At 33.7% G+C, this 16,833-nt stretch overlaps 1 protein-coding gene and 1 long non-coding RNA gene across 2 annotated transcripts in view; both read left to right on the top strand.

Annotated features, from left to right (window-relative positions):
* The first annotated feature begins 4,864 nt into the window (after positions 1-4,864).
* On the top strand, positions 4,865-9,514 carry LOC127739053 (uncharacterized). Its single transcript, XR_008000260.1, has 3 exons — positions 4,865-4,890; positions 5,268-5,357; positions 9,368-9,514. It is a non-coding gene; the product is annotated as an uncharacterized LOC127739053 (long non-coding RNA).
* A 1,452-nt stretch (positions 9,515-10,966) lies between these two features.
* Positions 10,967-16,833, top strand: part of LOC127737179 (uncharacterized) — a 28,728-nt gene continuing 22,861 nt past the window's right edge. The window contains exons 1-2 of the mRNA XM_052247711.1: positions 10,967-11,116; positions 14,207-14,296. Coding sequence (XP_052103671.1) covers positions 11,045-11,116; positions 14,207-14,296 — 162 coding nt within the window. The 5' untranslated portion in view covers positions 10,967-11,044. The remainder of the gene's footprint in view (positions 11,117-14,206; positions 14,297-16,833) is intronic.

Here is a 16,833-nt window from a genome sequence, read left to right as displayed (position 1 = left end):
GTTGACCAAGTGTTGTTACTTTGTAGCGGATCCATCATCAAAGATGGCCGCCAGCGGGGGACTTAGTTTAACATAGGACCCTATGGGAAATACATACAAATGTCTTCTTTTAGAGAACCACTGAATGGAATGAAACCAAACATGGCATGAATGTTTCTTATGAGGTGCTGACCGAGTGTTGTTACTTTGAAGCCGATCCATAATCCAAGATGGCCACCAGCGGGGGACTTAGTTTAACATAGGACCCTATGGGAAATACATACAAATCTCTTCTTTTAGAGAACCACTGAATGGAATGAAACCAAACATGGCATGAATGTTTCTTATGAGGTGCTGACCAAGTGTTGTTACTTTGAAGCCGATCCATAATCCAAGATGGCCACCAGCGGGGGACTTAGTTTAACATAGGACCCTATGGGAAATACATACAAATGTCTTCTTTTAGAGAACCACTGATTGGAATGAAACCAAACATTGTATGAATGTTCCTTATGAGGTGCTGACCGAGTGTTGTTACTTTGAAGCCGATCCATAATCCAAGATGGCCACCAGCGGGGGACTTAGTTTAACATAGGACCCTATGGGAAATACATACAAATGTCTTCTTTTAGAGAACCACTGAATGGAATGAAACCAAACATTGTATGAATGTTCCTTATGAGGTGCTGACCAAGTGTTGTTACTATGAAGCTGATCCATAATCCAAGATGGCCGCCTGCAGGGAACTTAGTTTAACATGGGACCCTATGAGAAATACAAACAAATGTCTTCTTTTAGAGAACCACTGAATCGAATGAAACCAAACATGGCATGAATGTTCCTTATGAGGTGCTGACCGAGTGTTGTTACTTTGAAGCCGATCCATAATCCAAGATGGCTGCCAGCGGGGGACTTAGTTTAACATAGGACCCTATGAGAAATACGTACAAATGTTTTCTTTTAGAGAACCATTGAATAGAATGAAACCAAACATGGCATGCATGTTCCTTTTGAGGTGCTGACCAAGTGTTGTTACTTTGAAGCTGATCCTTCATTAATGATGGCTGCCAGATTGGGACAATGTTTAACAAAGGACCCTATGGACAATACATACAAATGTCTTCTTTTAGAGATCCACATACTGAATGGATTGAAACCAAACATGGCATGAATGTTCCTTATGAGGTGCTGACTAAGTTTTGTTACTTTGAAGCTGATCCTTCATCCAAGATGGCCGCCAATGGGGGGGACTTCCTTTAACATAAGACCCTATGGGAAATACATACAAATGCTTCTTCTAGAGATGCACTGAATGGAATGAAACCAAAACATGGCATAAATGTTTCTTATGAGGTGCTGATTAAGTAATGCTTCTTTGTTGCCGATTTTCTGTTCAAGATGGCCACCAGGATTTTTATTAAATTACAGGACCAATATTAAACCAAATTTGGCCTCACTCATTATTAGTGTATCTTTTATGATTTTAATCTATTTTTACATGATTTCCAAAACCAAAGTAGAATCAGGTGAGCGACACAGGCTCTTGAGAGCCTCTAGTTAGTATTAATATTGATTTTATATTCAGTAAATTAAAAGCAAACTAAATATTATTGTTATATACAATACACATTCATGGATCTACAATCTGTCGATACCTGAATCTTGGCATTGCACAAGGTCATCATTTTCTCTGACTGTTTATGACGTCTTTACACTAAATTCATTGGATGTTGGATGTGTACTGATTGATAATTTAGTCTTAGATGCATGATTTTTTTATGAGTTGTTAGTGGCTTTGAAGTAGCTGTCAGTAACTGCGAGTACTATCAGATCTGTACTTTTTGATGTTGGGATATACAAGTACCCTGCCACATTCACGCAGTGTTTTTTGTTAGATATATTTCTATTTGTGTCCATATGATGAGTTAAGCCCTTTTCAACTGATTTTGATAGTTCGTTCTTATGTTGTACTGTTACACCACTGTCCCAGGTTAGGGGGAGGGTTGGGATCCCGCTAACATGTTTATCCCCGCCACATTCTGTATGTATGTGCCTGTCTCAAGTCAGAAGCCTGTCATTCAGTGGTTGTCGTTTGTTGATGTGTAACATATTTGTTTTTTTTTTTTTCCTTCATTTTATTGGACATCAATTAGGCCGTTAGTTTTCTCGTTTGAATTGTTTTACATTTGTCATTTAGGGACCTTATATAGCTGACTGTGCAGTGTGGGCTTTGCTCATTGTTGAAGGCCGTATGGTGACATAAAGTTGTTCATTTCTGTGTCATTTGGTCTCTTGTGGAGAGTTGTCTCATTGGCAATCATACCACATCTTCTTTTTTTATATAAAATGTTAAAGGGGAGATAATCAAATCAACTTTCTTCAATATTCTGTCCATATGTCTGTGTGCTTTGTCAGTGTCACAGCTGGACAGATATTGTGTCAAATGGTCTAACATGTTAAAGCGGAGATAATCAAATCAACTTTCTCAATTTTCAATTTGATTGATAGTTTGCCATGTCAGGGGTCTAAATATCTTTTCAATGAACAGACTGTTTATTTATTTAAAGCAGCTGATCAAAAAAAGGGGGCTAGGGTAATTGCTCCCCGAATTGTTGATTTACCTTACATTGACAATGGTGCACTCTGAGGCATTTTCAGACTATTTACATACAAGTGCTTAAAGAATGAGGTTTTATAGTAATGTTATCTTTTTTTCTGCTTGTAAGGTCATTCTTGTGATTTTGCTTATTTTAAAAATCCAAATAAAAATATATCAATTTTGATCTTAAAATTGTAATGGTATTGCCAGATTTTACAAAAAGTAAGAAAGCAGTGGAGGGGCAGCATTAATTATGATACCAAAAAAGAATCTAGAAATAACCTAAACACACAAAAATAATCTATCCAAACATTTTATATCATGGCCTTATATAGATGACTATATGGTTTCGGGTTTTCTCGTTGTTGAAGGTCGTATGGTTGCCTTTTAATTGATACATCCACTTCATTTGAACTTTGGTAGATAATTGTCTCATTAGCAATCATACAACATTACTTTTTTTATTTTTTATATGAAATCATAGGCGGTTCCAGGGGGACCCTGAGTGGCCCGGGTCCCCCTGTGCGGGAAAAATGGTTGATTATATAGGGAAATCTGAAGCATGACTGTAGCGGGCCCCCTCTTATGGCTGTCAGTGCCCCCTTATAAAATATTCTTGATCCCCCACTGGAAACATAACACAATGCATAAGCTGCCTTTATCTGTTCGTGTGCTAAGGAAGAGGCCAGGATAAACAATAAACAGCTTCCATGAGCGCACAATACGCCCGTTGCTTTTTTAAAGTTCAATGTCATATCAGAAATTCTTGTAAAACTAAAGAGAGGTTATTGTAATAGATATAAAACAGTCACCAAAATTTCATGATAACTGATAAAAGCGTTCTCCGAAAACTGGGAAACAAAAACTTTCTTTATGAATAAAATCACATAACTCGGAAACGGAAAATCTATTTTCTTTTTAAAATCGATAGGGAGCTTATGTCATTAGATATAAACAATTCACTAAAGTTTCATGAAAACTGCTGAAGGCATTTTTGAGTTATTGTCCTAAAACTTGAAAATCCCCCCTTTTAAGTGAATAAAACCCCGGAAACGTAAAATCGAAAATTAATAAAAATCGAAAGGGAGCTCATGTCAATAGATATAAAGAATTCACCAAAGTTTCTTGCAATTTGGTGAGTGTTTTTGATTTCTTGTCCGAAAACTGAAAAATCCCCCTTTTTGTAATGAAAAAAAAACCCCTAAAACTCGGAAAATTTAAATCTAAAATGTATAAAAATCAAAAGGGAGCTCACGTCAATAAATATAAACAATTCACCAAAGTTTCATGCGAATTAGTTCAAGCGTTTTTGAGTTATTGTCCGACATGTTGACGACGGACGGACGGTAAGACGGAAGGACAACGGTATACCATAGTAAGTCCCGTAAACCTGCGTATAAATACACTACTTAAACACTTCTAATCTTCACAGGCAGGACCCATCCTAGCTTTGGTAGTTTTTTTTAAATAGTGGGTTAATAATAAGCAAGGGAAAAAATATTACTTATAAAAAATACAACCTTTTCTCTAGCCTTGACATTCACCCTCCTCCCTGTTTTTTTCAGTAAAACTTGAGGGGAAAAGTCCACTTATAAATACGAATTTGGAAGCATTCCTCCTCTCTTAGCTCTTAGGTTCCTTTGTTGATCCCATCCCCACCAATGTAAATATTCGGTGAACCAGTATATAATTCTGTTTAAAGAATAGGGACCATCTTCAGCTTACCCTTTGGTATGAAGGTGCCATGACCATGGCTGTTGATGTACATTTTTGTAAGAACCATGGATACCCTTTGGTGATATTTTATCCTCATTGGATTGTTGTCTCTTTGACTTTAATAATATTTGCTTTTTTTTTTATTTCATTGGTCATTTATAAGTTTGCCTTTGTGTTGCTGAATACTAAATAGTTTAAGTTGAACTTCAAACTAACTACATGCATGTAACTTCATATTGAGTATGGTCGAACTCCTAGGTAAATGACTATTGGGGTGCTGATATTATAAATCATAGAACTTTTATACCGATAGTGATACTATGTACATTTGATGCAATTATAAATGCTATTTAATGACTTGATAATAGAACCAAATCTTATACTCTAGCTCCTCTCACTTTTCAGTCAGAGTTCTTTTCTTCTATTTCAGTTGATAAACATACATGATCTCCAACTTTTTTTCTATGTTTTTAAATAAGGCAACAATAACATTTTTTGTCATTTTTTTATTAAACAAACTTTTTTTTCTCTTCAGTGATATTTGTTTAAAATGTTTTCTTTTCTTTTTACAGGATATAATGGAATATTGGGGTCAGGTAAGATTTTCCTCTTAACAGTTCACTGGTCATTTGACCTATTTTGTTTATAAACTGTACAGAAAGACACATGTGTAGTTCATTGTATTCATAGAGGGAAAATAGAAGACAATCAAAATGACAAAAGTTATAAGAATGTTAATGTCAAAATCCAGATATATTATACAATCATCCAAAGTTTTTTTCTTCTCTGAAAAAAATATAAACAGCGGTTTTACTGTCTTAGTCAGATGATAGTCACTGCATTTGCAATGCAAACTGTAAAAGTGAACATTATATGCAGAATAACTAAAAGTAGTTTGTTTATTTGAATGATTACATTTATCATACATTATTATGTACTGGAGAGAAATGCTTAAGCTTTTTTTAACTTATAGAAACTTTGTGATGCTGCTCAGGAGGGAAATCTTAAAGATGTGGAATTATCTTTACAAAATGGAGCTAATTTGGAATATAAAGGTGAATTTGTAAGTAAAGTAGAAATATTTAAAACATATAAAGGTATTTACTAACAGAACACCGCAGTCAATCATATATAAATCACCCTTGTTTGTTCTGAGCGATTCATTGTTAAACATATTTATTGTTTATTACATGTATTTCTGTATTTTACATAAGAAATAAGAAACATTGTTACACAATACAATACTTGGTATTTTGTGTACTTAACTCCGTACACAAAATACCAAGTAGGCAATCAAAACACATAAGTGGAAGAAGAATAACATGGTGGAAAGACAAATACAAAACACAACAGCAAGAAAGTAAAATAACAAAAATACTGATATATATCATGTCTTGTGTTATGATGAATTGTGTAAGGAAGAACTGATATATCTCATGTCTTGTGTTATGATGAATTGTGTAAGGAAGAACTGATATATCTCATGTCTTGTGTTATGATGAATTGTGTAAGGAAGAACTGATATATCTCATGTCTTGTGTCATGATGAATTGTGTAAGGAAGTACTGATATATCTCATGTCTTGTGTTATGTTGTTTTGAATATATAACACAAGACATGAGATATATCAGTTCTTCCTTACACAATACATCATAACACGAGACATGAGATATATCAGTTCTTCCTTACACAATACATCATAACACAAGACATGAGATATATCAGTACTTCCTTACACAATACATCATAACACAAGACATGAGATATATCAGTTCTTCCTTACACAATACATCATTACACAAGACATGAAATATATCAGTTCTTCCTTACGCAATACATCATAACACAAGACATGAAATATATCAGTACATTCTTACACAATACATCATAACACAAGACATGATATATCAGTACTTCCTTACACAATACATCATAACACAAGACATGAGATATATCAGTACTTCCTTCAACAATTCATCATAACACAAAACATGATATATATCAGTTCATTTTTACATAATACATCATTACAAAAGACAAATGATAGATAAGTTCGTCTTTACATAATACAGCATAACACCAGACATGAGATATGCCAGTACTCCATTACACAATACATAACTCAAGACATGATATATATCAGTACTTCCTTACACAATACATCATAACACAAGACATTCGATATATCATTTCCTACTTACACAATACATCATAACACAAGACATGATATATATCAGTTCTTCCTTACACAATACAAATGTAAACAATTTCTGTTCTTAACATACAAACACTTTACTTACAACTTTGAATGATAAAAACTAATACTGATTTACCACATCTATAATGCACAAGACATAAGACACTGGTTCATAAAATATACATTTATTACTCCTGTACTGAACATGACACGTGACACCTTATTATACAACATACATTGACCAATCCCGTACTGAACATGACATGTGACACCTGATTACACATCTTACATATACAACTTCTGTACTGAACATGATATATGACACCTAATCATACAACTTGCATTTACCACTTCTGGAATGAACATGACACGTGAAACCTGATCATACAACATTCATTTACCAATCATGTACTGAACATGACATGTGACACCTTATCATACAACATGCATTTACCAATCATGTACTGAACATGACATGTGACACCTTATCATACAACATGCATTTACCTCTACTGTACCAAACATGACTTTTGATTCCTGATTGTACAACACTCATTACCACTCTTGTACTGAACATACATGTGACACCTGATCATACAACATGTATTTACCACTCCTCTACTGAACATGACATGTGACACATGATCATACAACATTCATTTACCACTCCTCTACTGAACATGACATGTGACGCCTGAGTGTACAACACTCATTACCACTTTTGTACTGAACATACATGTGACACCTGATCATACAACATGTATTTATCACTCCTCTACTGAACATGACATGTGACACATGATCATACAACGTTCATTTACCACTCCTCTACTGAACATGACATGTGACGCCTGAGTGTACAACACTCATTACCACTCTTGTACTGAACATGACATGTGACACCTGATCATACAACATCTACTTACCACTCCTGCACTGAAAATGACATGTGATACCTAATAAAACAACATTCATTTACCTCTTCTGCACTGAACATGATATGTGATACCTGATCATACAACAATCATTCGCCATGCCTGTACTGTACATGATATGTTACACCTGATCATACAACATACATATACCACTCCTGTTCTGAAAATGATATGTAATGCCTGACAACATACATATACCACTCCTGTACTGTACATGACACATGACATGAGACACCCGATCATAGAACATTCATTTACCACTTCTGTTCTGGACACGACAGGTGACACCTGATCATACAACATGCATTTACCACTCATGTACTGAACATGATATGTGACACCTGATCATACAACATTCATTTGACAGAGCAATGCCACTCTTATACCCAACACCAACATGTCACATAACAATGACACTCTTAAACTCAAACAGGTGGTATATCCGTTACACTGTTATACTTAACACAATTATATTACATGGCCATGGCATGCATATGCTTATACTCGACACAAATATCTGACAAAGCAATGCCACTATCATACTCAACAAAAACATGTGACATAGCACAGACACTCTTATACTCACCACCAGCATGTGACATAGCAATAACACTCTGATACTCAACACAAACGTGTGACATAACAAGGACAATTTTATACTCAACACGCACATATGACATAGCAATGATAATCTTATACTCAACACCAACATACGACATAGCCATGACACTCTTTAATATACTCAACACACACATATGGCATAACAATAATACTCTGACACTCAACACCAACATGTGACAAGCTATACCATTCGTATAATCAACATCAACATGTGACATAGCAATGACATACTAACACCAACATGTGACATTGCAAAAAACAATCTTATACTCAACTCCAACATGTGGCATAGCAATGACACTCTTATATTCAACACCAACACGTGACATAACCCTGAATGCTTATCCTCAGCCCCAACAAATGACATAGCAATGACACTCTTATACTCAACACAATCATGAATCCTAGCCATACCACTCCTATACTTAACACCAACATGTGACATAGCAATGACACTCTTATACTCAGCACACTCATGTTATATAGCAAAAACACTCTTATACTCAGCACAAACATGTGGCATAACAATTACACTCTTATAATCAACACCAGCATGTGACATAGCAATGAAACTCTTACATTCCTCAAAAACAAGTGACATATCACATTTATAGGCAACGCAAACCAAAACATACAAACATGGCTTATTGAAGTTCTGCACTTATACTCAACACAAACATAAGCCATTGCTATATTACCATAATATGCAACATCACATTTGATATGAAGCAACTGTTATACACCAAACAAACATTTTACATGGAAATACCACTGAATACTTTTTAAGCTTTGATCATTAATCTAAATCAACACAACATACTGTTAATCAGACATGTGTAATGGACAACAAAAACTTGTTAAAATTATATAAAGTGGGGTCTCATTTTTCCTGTCTCATTAATCTGAATTAAGAAATATAACTCGTTTTTATTTTTTATTTAAATTGTTATTTTTTTAACTTTGATCATTTATCATTGTTAATCAGACAGATTTGATAAATAACAACAAATACTTCTTAGAATTATATAAAGTGGGTTCTCATTTTAATTGTCGTGCTGAGTCCATTGATATGAATATTGTTTGTGTTTCTGGAAAAAAAAATCCTTTTAACCTGACAGTTCTGATGTAAGTTCTGATATCTCACAATAAAACATGTTGTTTATTTGTTGTTTATGTAGAATATAAATACAAGTGTGACTGGTCATTTTTTCAGTTTTGACCACTGATTCATGTGATATATATATTGTGTTTATATTTATTACACAATATTGTCCAGTTTATGACATAAGTTTTGATGTCTGTTATATGTTGATATTACAGGGTAGAATGACACCATTAGTTTTGTCTTCTTGGTACGGACACCTGGAGGTGGTGACGTATCTTGTCACTCGGGGCAGTCAGTTAGAAGCTACAGACTGCGTAATGATAAATATTATCTCTTTACTCTGACCAAACTCCATTTTATAGGGAATCTACACAAAATCATGTTGTTATTCAGACAGGTTTATAGACAACAAATATTTGTTAGAATTATATAAAGTGAGGTCTCATTGTATTCGTAACACAGAACCAATTCAGATAGTAAAGGTTTCATTTTGTTTCTTGACAAAAAATAATTTTGTTAATATTTGATCTTTTATTAAGTTTTTGAGAAGAAGTTGTGTTAACATCTTTAGTCAGATAATATTAATTCTACAGATCTAATGTAAAACAAAATATTTCACAGAATTATATAAAGTGTGGTCTTATTTTTCCTGTCTCGTCGTACTCAATTAGAAAATATTACTTGATCATTCTATTTATCTTGAAAAAAGTTTTTTCATTTTGTCATTCTTCGGAATCATTGTTGATTAGATATATTTAGTGGAAAACGCATACTTTTTAGAATCATATAAAGTTGGGTCTTATTTTAATTGTCTTGTTCAGCTGAGTTCATTGATATTAATATTGTTTATTTTTCTTGAAAACAGTTTTTTTTAACCTGACAGTTTTGATGGAAGTTCTGATATTTCACAATAAAACATGTTGGTTTTTTAGTTTTTTTCAAATATAAAAACAAGTGTGAATGGTCATTTTATCAAGATCAAGACCACTGATTCATGTAATATATATTTTATATTTGTTACACAACATTGTCTAGTTAATGATGACACAAGTTTTGATGTCTGTTATATGATGATATTACAGGAGGGAAACACAACATTAATGATAGCTGCTGGTAATGGACATCTGGAGGTGGTGAAGTATCTGGTAACTCAGGGCAGTCAGCTAGAAGCTACAGGCTATGTAATGCCAGATATTATCTCCTTACTCTGATCAAACTCCACTTTATACTGAATCTACACAAAATCATGTTGTTAGTCAGACAGGTTTAATGGAAAACAAATATTTGTTAGAATTATATAAAGTGGGGTCTCATTTTATTCGTAACACAGAACTGAATCAGATAGTAAAGTTTTAATTTTGTTTCTTGAAGAAACATTATTTTGTGAACAATTGAATTCAATGGGACATTTGTGAGAATGAGTTGTGTTAACATCTTTATAGTGATCATGTCAAAGATCTAATGTAAAACATCTTTTAAAAATAACAAATACTTAACAGAATTATATAACGTGGGTCTCATTCCTGTCTTTTTAATGATTCTTGAAAACGTTTTGTTTTCAACTTTGATCATTAAACAGAATCAACACAAAATCATGTTGTTATTCAGACATGTTAGATGGACAACAAATATTTAAACTTTGAATTGTTAGACTTAAATTAAGTGAGTTTTATTGTGATGTTTCCTGTTTTGTTGAACTGGATCAGAAAACATATATTTAGTGTATATATCTTAATCTACAATTTAGCGTTTTTTCTTTCTTACCCGATATTATACTTTTTACATTTAGATTAATTGTTTGACTCCTCTCTTGATTTATTATCACAACACATTACCATGTTTATATTTTCATATTGTCATAGGATGAAATAACAGCTTTACATTTTGCTGTTATGGATGGACATATTGATTTAACAAAATGGTTAATAGATCAAGGATGCAGTCCTTGGGTGAAAACAAATGAGGTAACATTCAGTTTTATTCTTATTCACTATATTTATTAATGAAAAATGTATACATTTTATAATGATATATAGAACAAAAATGCACTTGATATGATGTGAACCAAGTATTTAACATGGAGCAGTCACTTGATTGACAAACATTAATCATACCAACCCACATATCATACTTCAAATCACCAATCAAATGTTAACACACTGACAAGTAACCAAAGTATTTAACATGGTGTAGTCACTTGATTTACAAACATTAATTATACGATTACCAACCAGCAAACCACATTACAAATGATGTCAACCCACAGTTCACCAATCAAATGTTAACACACTGACATCCAATCAAAGTATTTTACATGGTGCAGTCACTTGATTAACAATTATCAACATAAGTCGGAAAAACTACACTACCACCAGACCATCCACCAATCCTACACTACCAACACACCATCCAACAATCCTACACTACCAACACACCATCCAACAATCATACACTACCACAACACACCATCCAATATTCATAAAATACCAACACACCATCCAACAATCATACACTACCATCACACCATCCAACAATCATATACTACCAACATACCTTCTACCAATATATACTACCAATATACCTTCCATATACTACCAACATACATATACCTTCCACTAATCATACACTACTTATATACCTTCAACCAATCATACACTACCAATATACCTTCACCAAAAATACACTACTAACATACCTTCCACCAATCCTACACTACTCACACACCTTCCACCAATCCTACACTATCAACATACCTTCCACCAATCATACACTGCCAACATACCTTCCACTAATCATACACTACTAACATACCTTCCACCAATCATACACTACCAATATACCTTCCACAAAAAATACAATACTAGCATACCTTCCACCAATCCTACACTACTTACACACCTTCCACCAATCCTACACTATCAACATACATTCCATCAATCATTCAATACCAACATACTTCCATCAATCATACACTATCAACATACCTTCCACGAATCATACACTACTAACATACCAACCACCAATCATACACTAACAACATACCCTCCGCCAATCATACATTTCCATTACACCTTCCAAGAAGCAAACACTACCCACATACCATTCCACAAATCATACACTACCAACATACCTTCCACCAATCATATGCTTCCAACATACATTCCACCAATACTACACTACCAACACACCTTCCATCAATCATACACTACTAACATACTTTCCACCAATCATACACTGTCAACATACCTTCCACCAATCATACACTACTAATATACCTTCCATCAATCATACACTACCAACACACCTTCCACCTATCATATGCTACCAACATACACTTCACCATTCATACACTACCAACCTATCTTCCACTAACCATACACTGCCAACTTACTTTCAACTTATCATACACTACCAACACACCTTCCACCAATCATATGCTACCAACATACACTTCACCATTCATACACTACCAACCTATCTTCCACCAATCATACACTACCAACTACTTCCACCAATTATACACAACCAACATCCCATCCACCAATCATACATTACCGACATGCCTTCCAACAATCATACATTACCAACTTACCAGCGACCAATCATACACTACCAACACACCTTCCAACAAGCATACACTACAAACTTACCTTCCATAAATCATACACTACTAACATACACCTTCCATTAATCATATACTATCAACATACCTACCACCAACACTCTTTACATCACTCATACTCCACCAACACAACAATAATGTAAGCATACTCCACCAACACACTTTACATCACTGAAACTCCACCAACACAACAACAATCTAATCATACTCAACCAACATACACTACAAACACATTATCCACCATTCATACACTACCAACACACCTTCCACCAATCATACACTAACAATATACATTCCACCAATCATACACTACCAAGACATCTTCCAACAAGCAAACACTACCAACATGCCTATGACCCATCATACAATACAAAAATACCTATGACCCGTCATACACTGCCAATACACCTTCAACAATCATACACTACCAAAACGCATTCCACCAATCATAAGCTACCAAATCACCTACCACCAATCATTCACTATCAACCACACCTCCCGCCAATCATACACTGCCAACATACTTTCCACTAATCATACACTGCCAACATACAATGTACCTGTCACCAATCATACACTCCCAATACACCTTCCATCAATCATACACTATTAACATACCTTCAACCAATCATACACTACCAACATACCTTCCAACAATCATACATTGTCAACATACCTTCCACCAATCATACCACTAACAATATACATTCCACCAATCATACACTACCAACATACCTTCTACCAATCATACACTAATAACACACCTTTCATCAATAATACACTGTCAACATTTCTTCCACCAACACAATTTACATCACTCATACTCCACCAACACAACAACAATGTAATCATACACCACCTGATACTCCAGCAACACACCTAACACCAATTATACACTACCAACTTACCAAATCTACCATCTAATCATACTCCAGGAACACATCTTTAACTACCAACTCAAATACCATATAGCACAAACAAGAATAATGATACTCGACAGTCACATATTTCAGACTTTTATGCAGGTGTCATTGTGCTTGTGAATAGAGCACAAACTATACTAATTATACTCGACAGTCACATATGTCACCGTTTTCATCATGTGTCATTATGATTGTGAAAAGAGCACAAACAGCCTTTTACTCATATATCATAATGGTTGTAAATGCAGCATGTACTAGACTAATTATACACTCACTGTCCATGTGATTCGAACACAAAATCAAATAATGACACTCCACAGTAACATATGTTAGCATTTTTATCATGTGTTATTGAACTTGTGACTTTAGCGCAAACAAGAATACCAGACGTATGGTTTGAGCACATATATTTTTCACACACAAAAATTATTATCTTTTATTTACAGTTTTGCATTACAAGAAGATGTATATGTGTATGATTGATGAAAGATTATTTGATTGTATTTCAGGGCCAGACTCCTTATGATATGGTAACAATAGAAATATATGACTCTGAAGAGAAAAAAAGGAAGAAGAAAGAATTGATGGACTTCCTAAAGGTAAATATTTTGACTTTATAAAAATAGAAATATTCACAAATATGTTACAAAATTTACAGATTGTTAGAGACACAACAGACTTGGTACTAAGATGTAACAATAAAGCGGTTGCTTTGAGTTGTAAATGTCGTTAAATAATAAGGGGTCAAAAGGGGACAAACAAATATATTTTGTTGGTTTGCAGGCAATAACTTGAGTATAATTGTATGGATCTCTATTAAATTTTAGCACAAGCTTTCATACCACAATAGGAAGGTTTAAGTTTATTGTGGGGGTTAATAAAGTAGCTGTTTAGGAATGAAGGGCAAAACAGGTTGATTTTTGGGATCATGGTCCAACCCGTTTAATAATTAAGGTCAGAAAAGGGGCCAAAAACTAGGATTTTCTGGTTTCAGGAAATTACCTTGAGTACAAGTCTGTGTATTGCTATTTCATTGTCACAAAAGGTGTTATACAATAAAATAATGTTAGGGATATATTTTAGAGGTTATGAATCATTTTACTGATTCAAAGAAAATAAATTGGTTCACAGACAAAGACTTTAGTAGCAATGTATGGCTCTGTATGAAATTTTATGACAAGGTTCCATTCAACAATAGGAGGGTTGCTATTTATTTTGGGGGTTATTGTCGTAGCTGTTTATGAATTTGGGGCCAAAAAGGACTTAACAAAAACATATGTGTTTGGTTCACAGACAATGACTTGAGTTATAAGTATGTTAATTTTAGCAAAAGTTTCCATACCCCAAAAGGAAGGTTGGGGTTTATTTTTTAGGGTTTTTGTCATAGCTGTTTAGTAATTAGGGGCCACAAACAAGTAATGTTCATGTTTCAGGACAATAATTTGTGTATAAGAGTATAAGAGTATAGATCTCTATGAAATTTTACCACAAGGTTCCATACTTCAAAAGGAAAGTTTTGAATAATTTTAGGAAGTCATGGCCCAAACCCAATAAGGGGTCGAAAAGGGGACAAAAATTAAGATTTTCTGGACAACAATTATGCCCCTGCCGTATCGGAGGGGGCATTAAGTTGTATCCTTGTCAGTCTGTACGTCAGTCCATACGTCCAAAATTGGTTTCTGTTCTCTAACTTTAGTTTGCCATAACCAAATGTTATGAAACTTATACACAATGCTTATTACTACAAAACACGGATCAAGTTAGAATTTGAGTAGCGTCACGTTTACCATTATAGAGTTATGCACCTTTACAAATGGAAAAATTGGTGAATATTTAGTTTTTGTTCTCCAGCTGTAGTTTGCCTCAACCAAATGTTATGAAACTTATACTCAATGCTTATTACCACAAAACACTGATTAAGTTCAAATTTTGGTAGTGTCACTTTTACCGTTTTTGAGAGTTATGTCCCTTTATAATTTAATATGCAAGCGGGGCATCATATGTGTCCCATGGACACAATCCCCATTTATTTGAGTATAAGTCTACTTTTTGCTATTTTATTGTGCCACAATGTGTCCATTAAATAAAGTTTGGGACTAAATTTAGGGGTTATGACCTTAAAGGTTTAGTTAAAAGGGGCCAAAAATGTTTTTTTTTAATAATTTGTATTATTTCTCTAGCAATTTATTGGAGTTTAATTCAAAGTCTTGAATTCTTTTGGTTCTTTAACATGCTGAATCTAATTGGGTACTTATTATTTGGATTTTGGGACTGCTTTCGAATTTATCCATATTAAGGTTCAAAGGTCCAAAATTTAACTTTGTTTGTTTTTTTCAAAAATTGAATTATTGGTCTATTTAGATATGCCAAATCTAATCAGGTATTTAGATTTTTGATTGTGGGGCCTGTTTTCAAGTTGGTCCACATTAAGGTCCATAGGTTCCAAAATTTCGCTTTGTTTGATTTAGAGAAAGAAAAATTAAAATGGGTCATAGTTAAAAATAGATATAGCATCATATTCTAATTTTAGAAATTATGTTTGAATATAGTTTGAAATTTACTGTTCATTATTACATATTTTGAAAAGAGGTAAGTTTTATAGATATTTTAAAGACACTGTTTTAATGATGAATTTTATTTTTGAAATTGATTTTTTTCATTTTTTTTTTCATTATTTTGAAGAACTTCGTGGTAGATTTTAGTATTATTCTATATAAATTAATTTTCAGAATGTTATATATATATTTTTAATGATGCAAACTACTTTAAAACTTAGCTAAAATTGTCCATTAACAACTAAATAAATAAAAAATCTTGGTGTACTAAGATATTATGGTTCATTAATAAATAAATAAATTAAATTATTGGTGTACTTGAATATGCTGAGTCTAACCATCCTAACCGTGTATTTAGATTTTGGAAATTGGACCATAACAAGTAAAATCCAATTTTTTTTTCTTCAGTTCTTTGACCAAATTTGTTCTGTGACAGAAACCTTTGCTGTGTCAAAAATTATTAAAATCACAATCCGTATTGAGAGCTGTATCAAGCTTGAATGTAGTGTCCATACTTGCCCCAACTGTTCAGGGTTTGACCTCTGTGGTATATCCAGCTGCGTCTAACGGAGCATGTTATT

Source organism: Mytilus californianus, unplaced genomic scaffold (assembly GCF_021869535.1).
Source record: "Mytilus californianus isolate M0D057914Y unplaced genomic scaffold, xbMytCali1.0.p SCAF_4, whole genome shotgun sequence".
NCBI classification, from domain to species: domain Eukaryota; kingdom Metazoa; phylum Mollusca; class Bivalvia; order Mytilida; family Mytilidae; genus Mytilus; species Mytilus californianus.
Note: the sequence above shows the minus strand (reverse complement) of the source record. Positions and strands in the feature narration are given on the sequence as shown.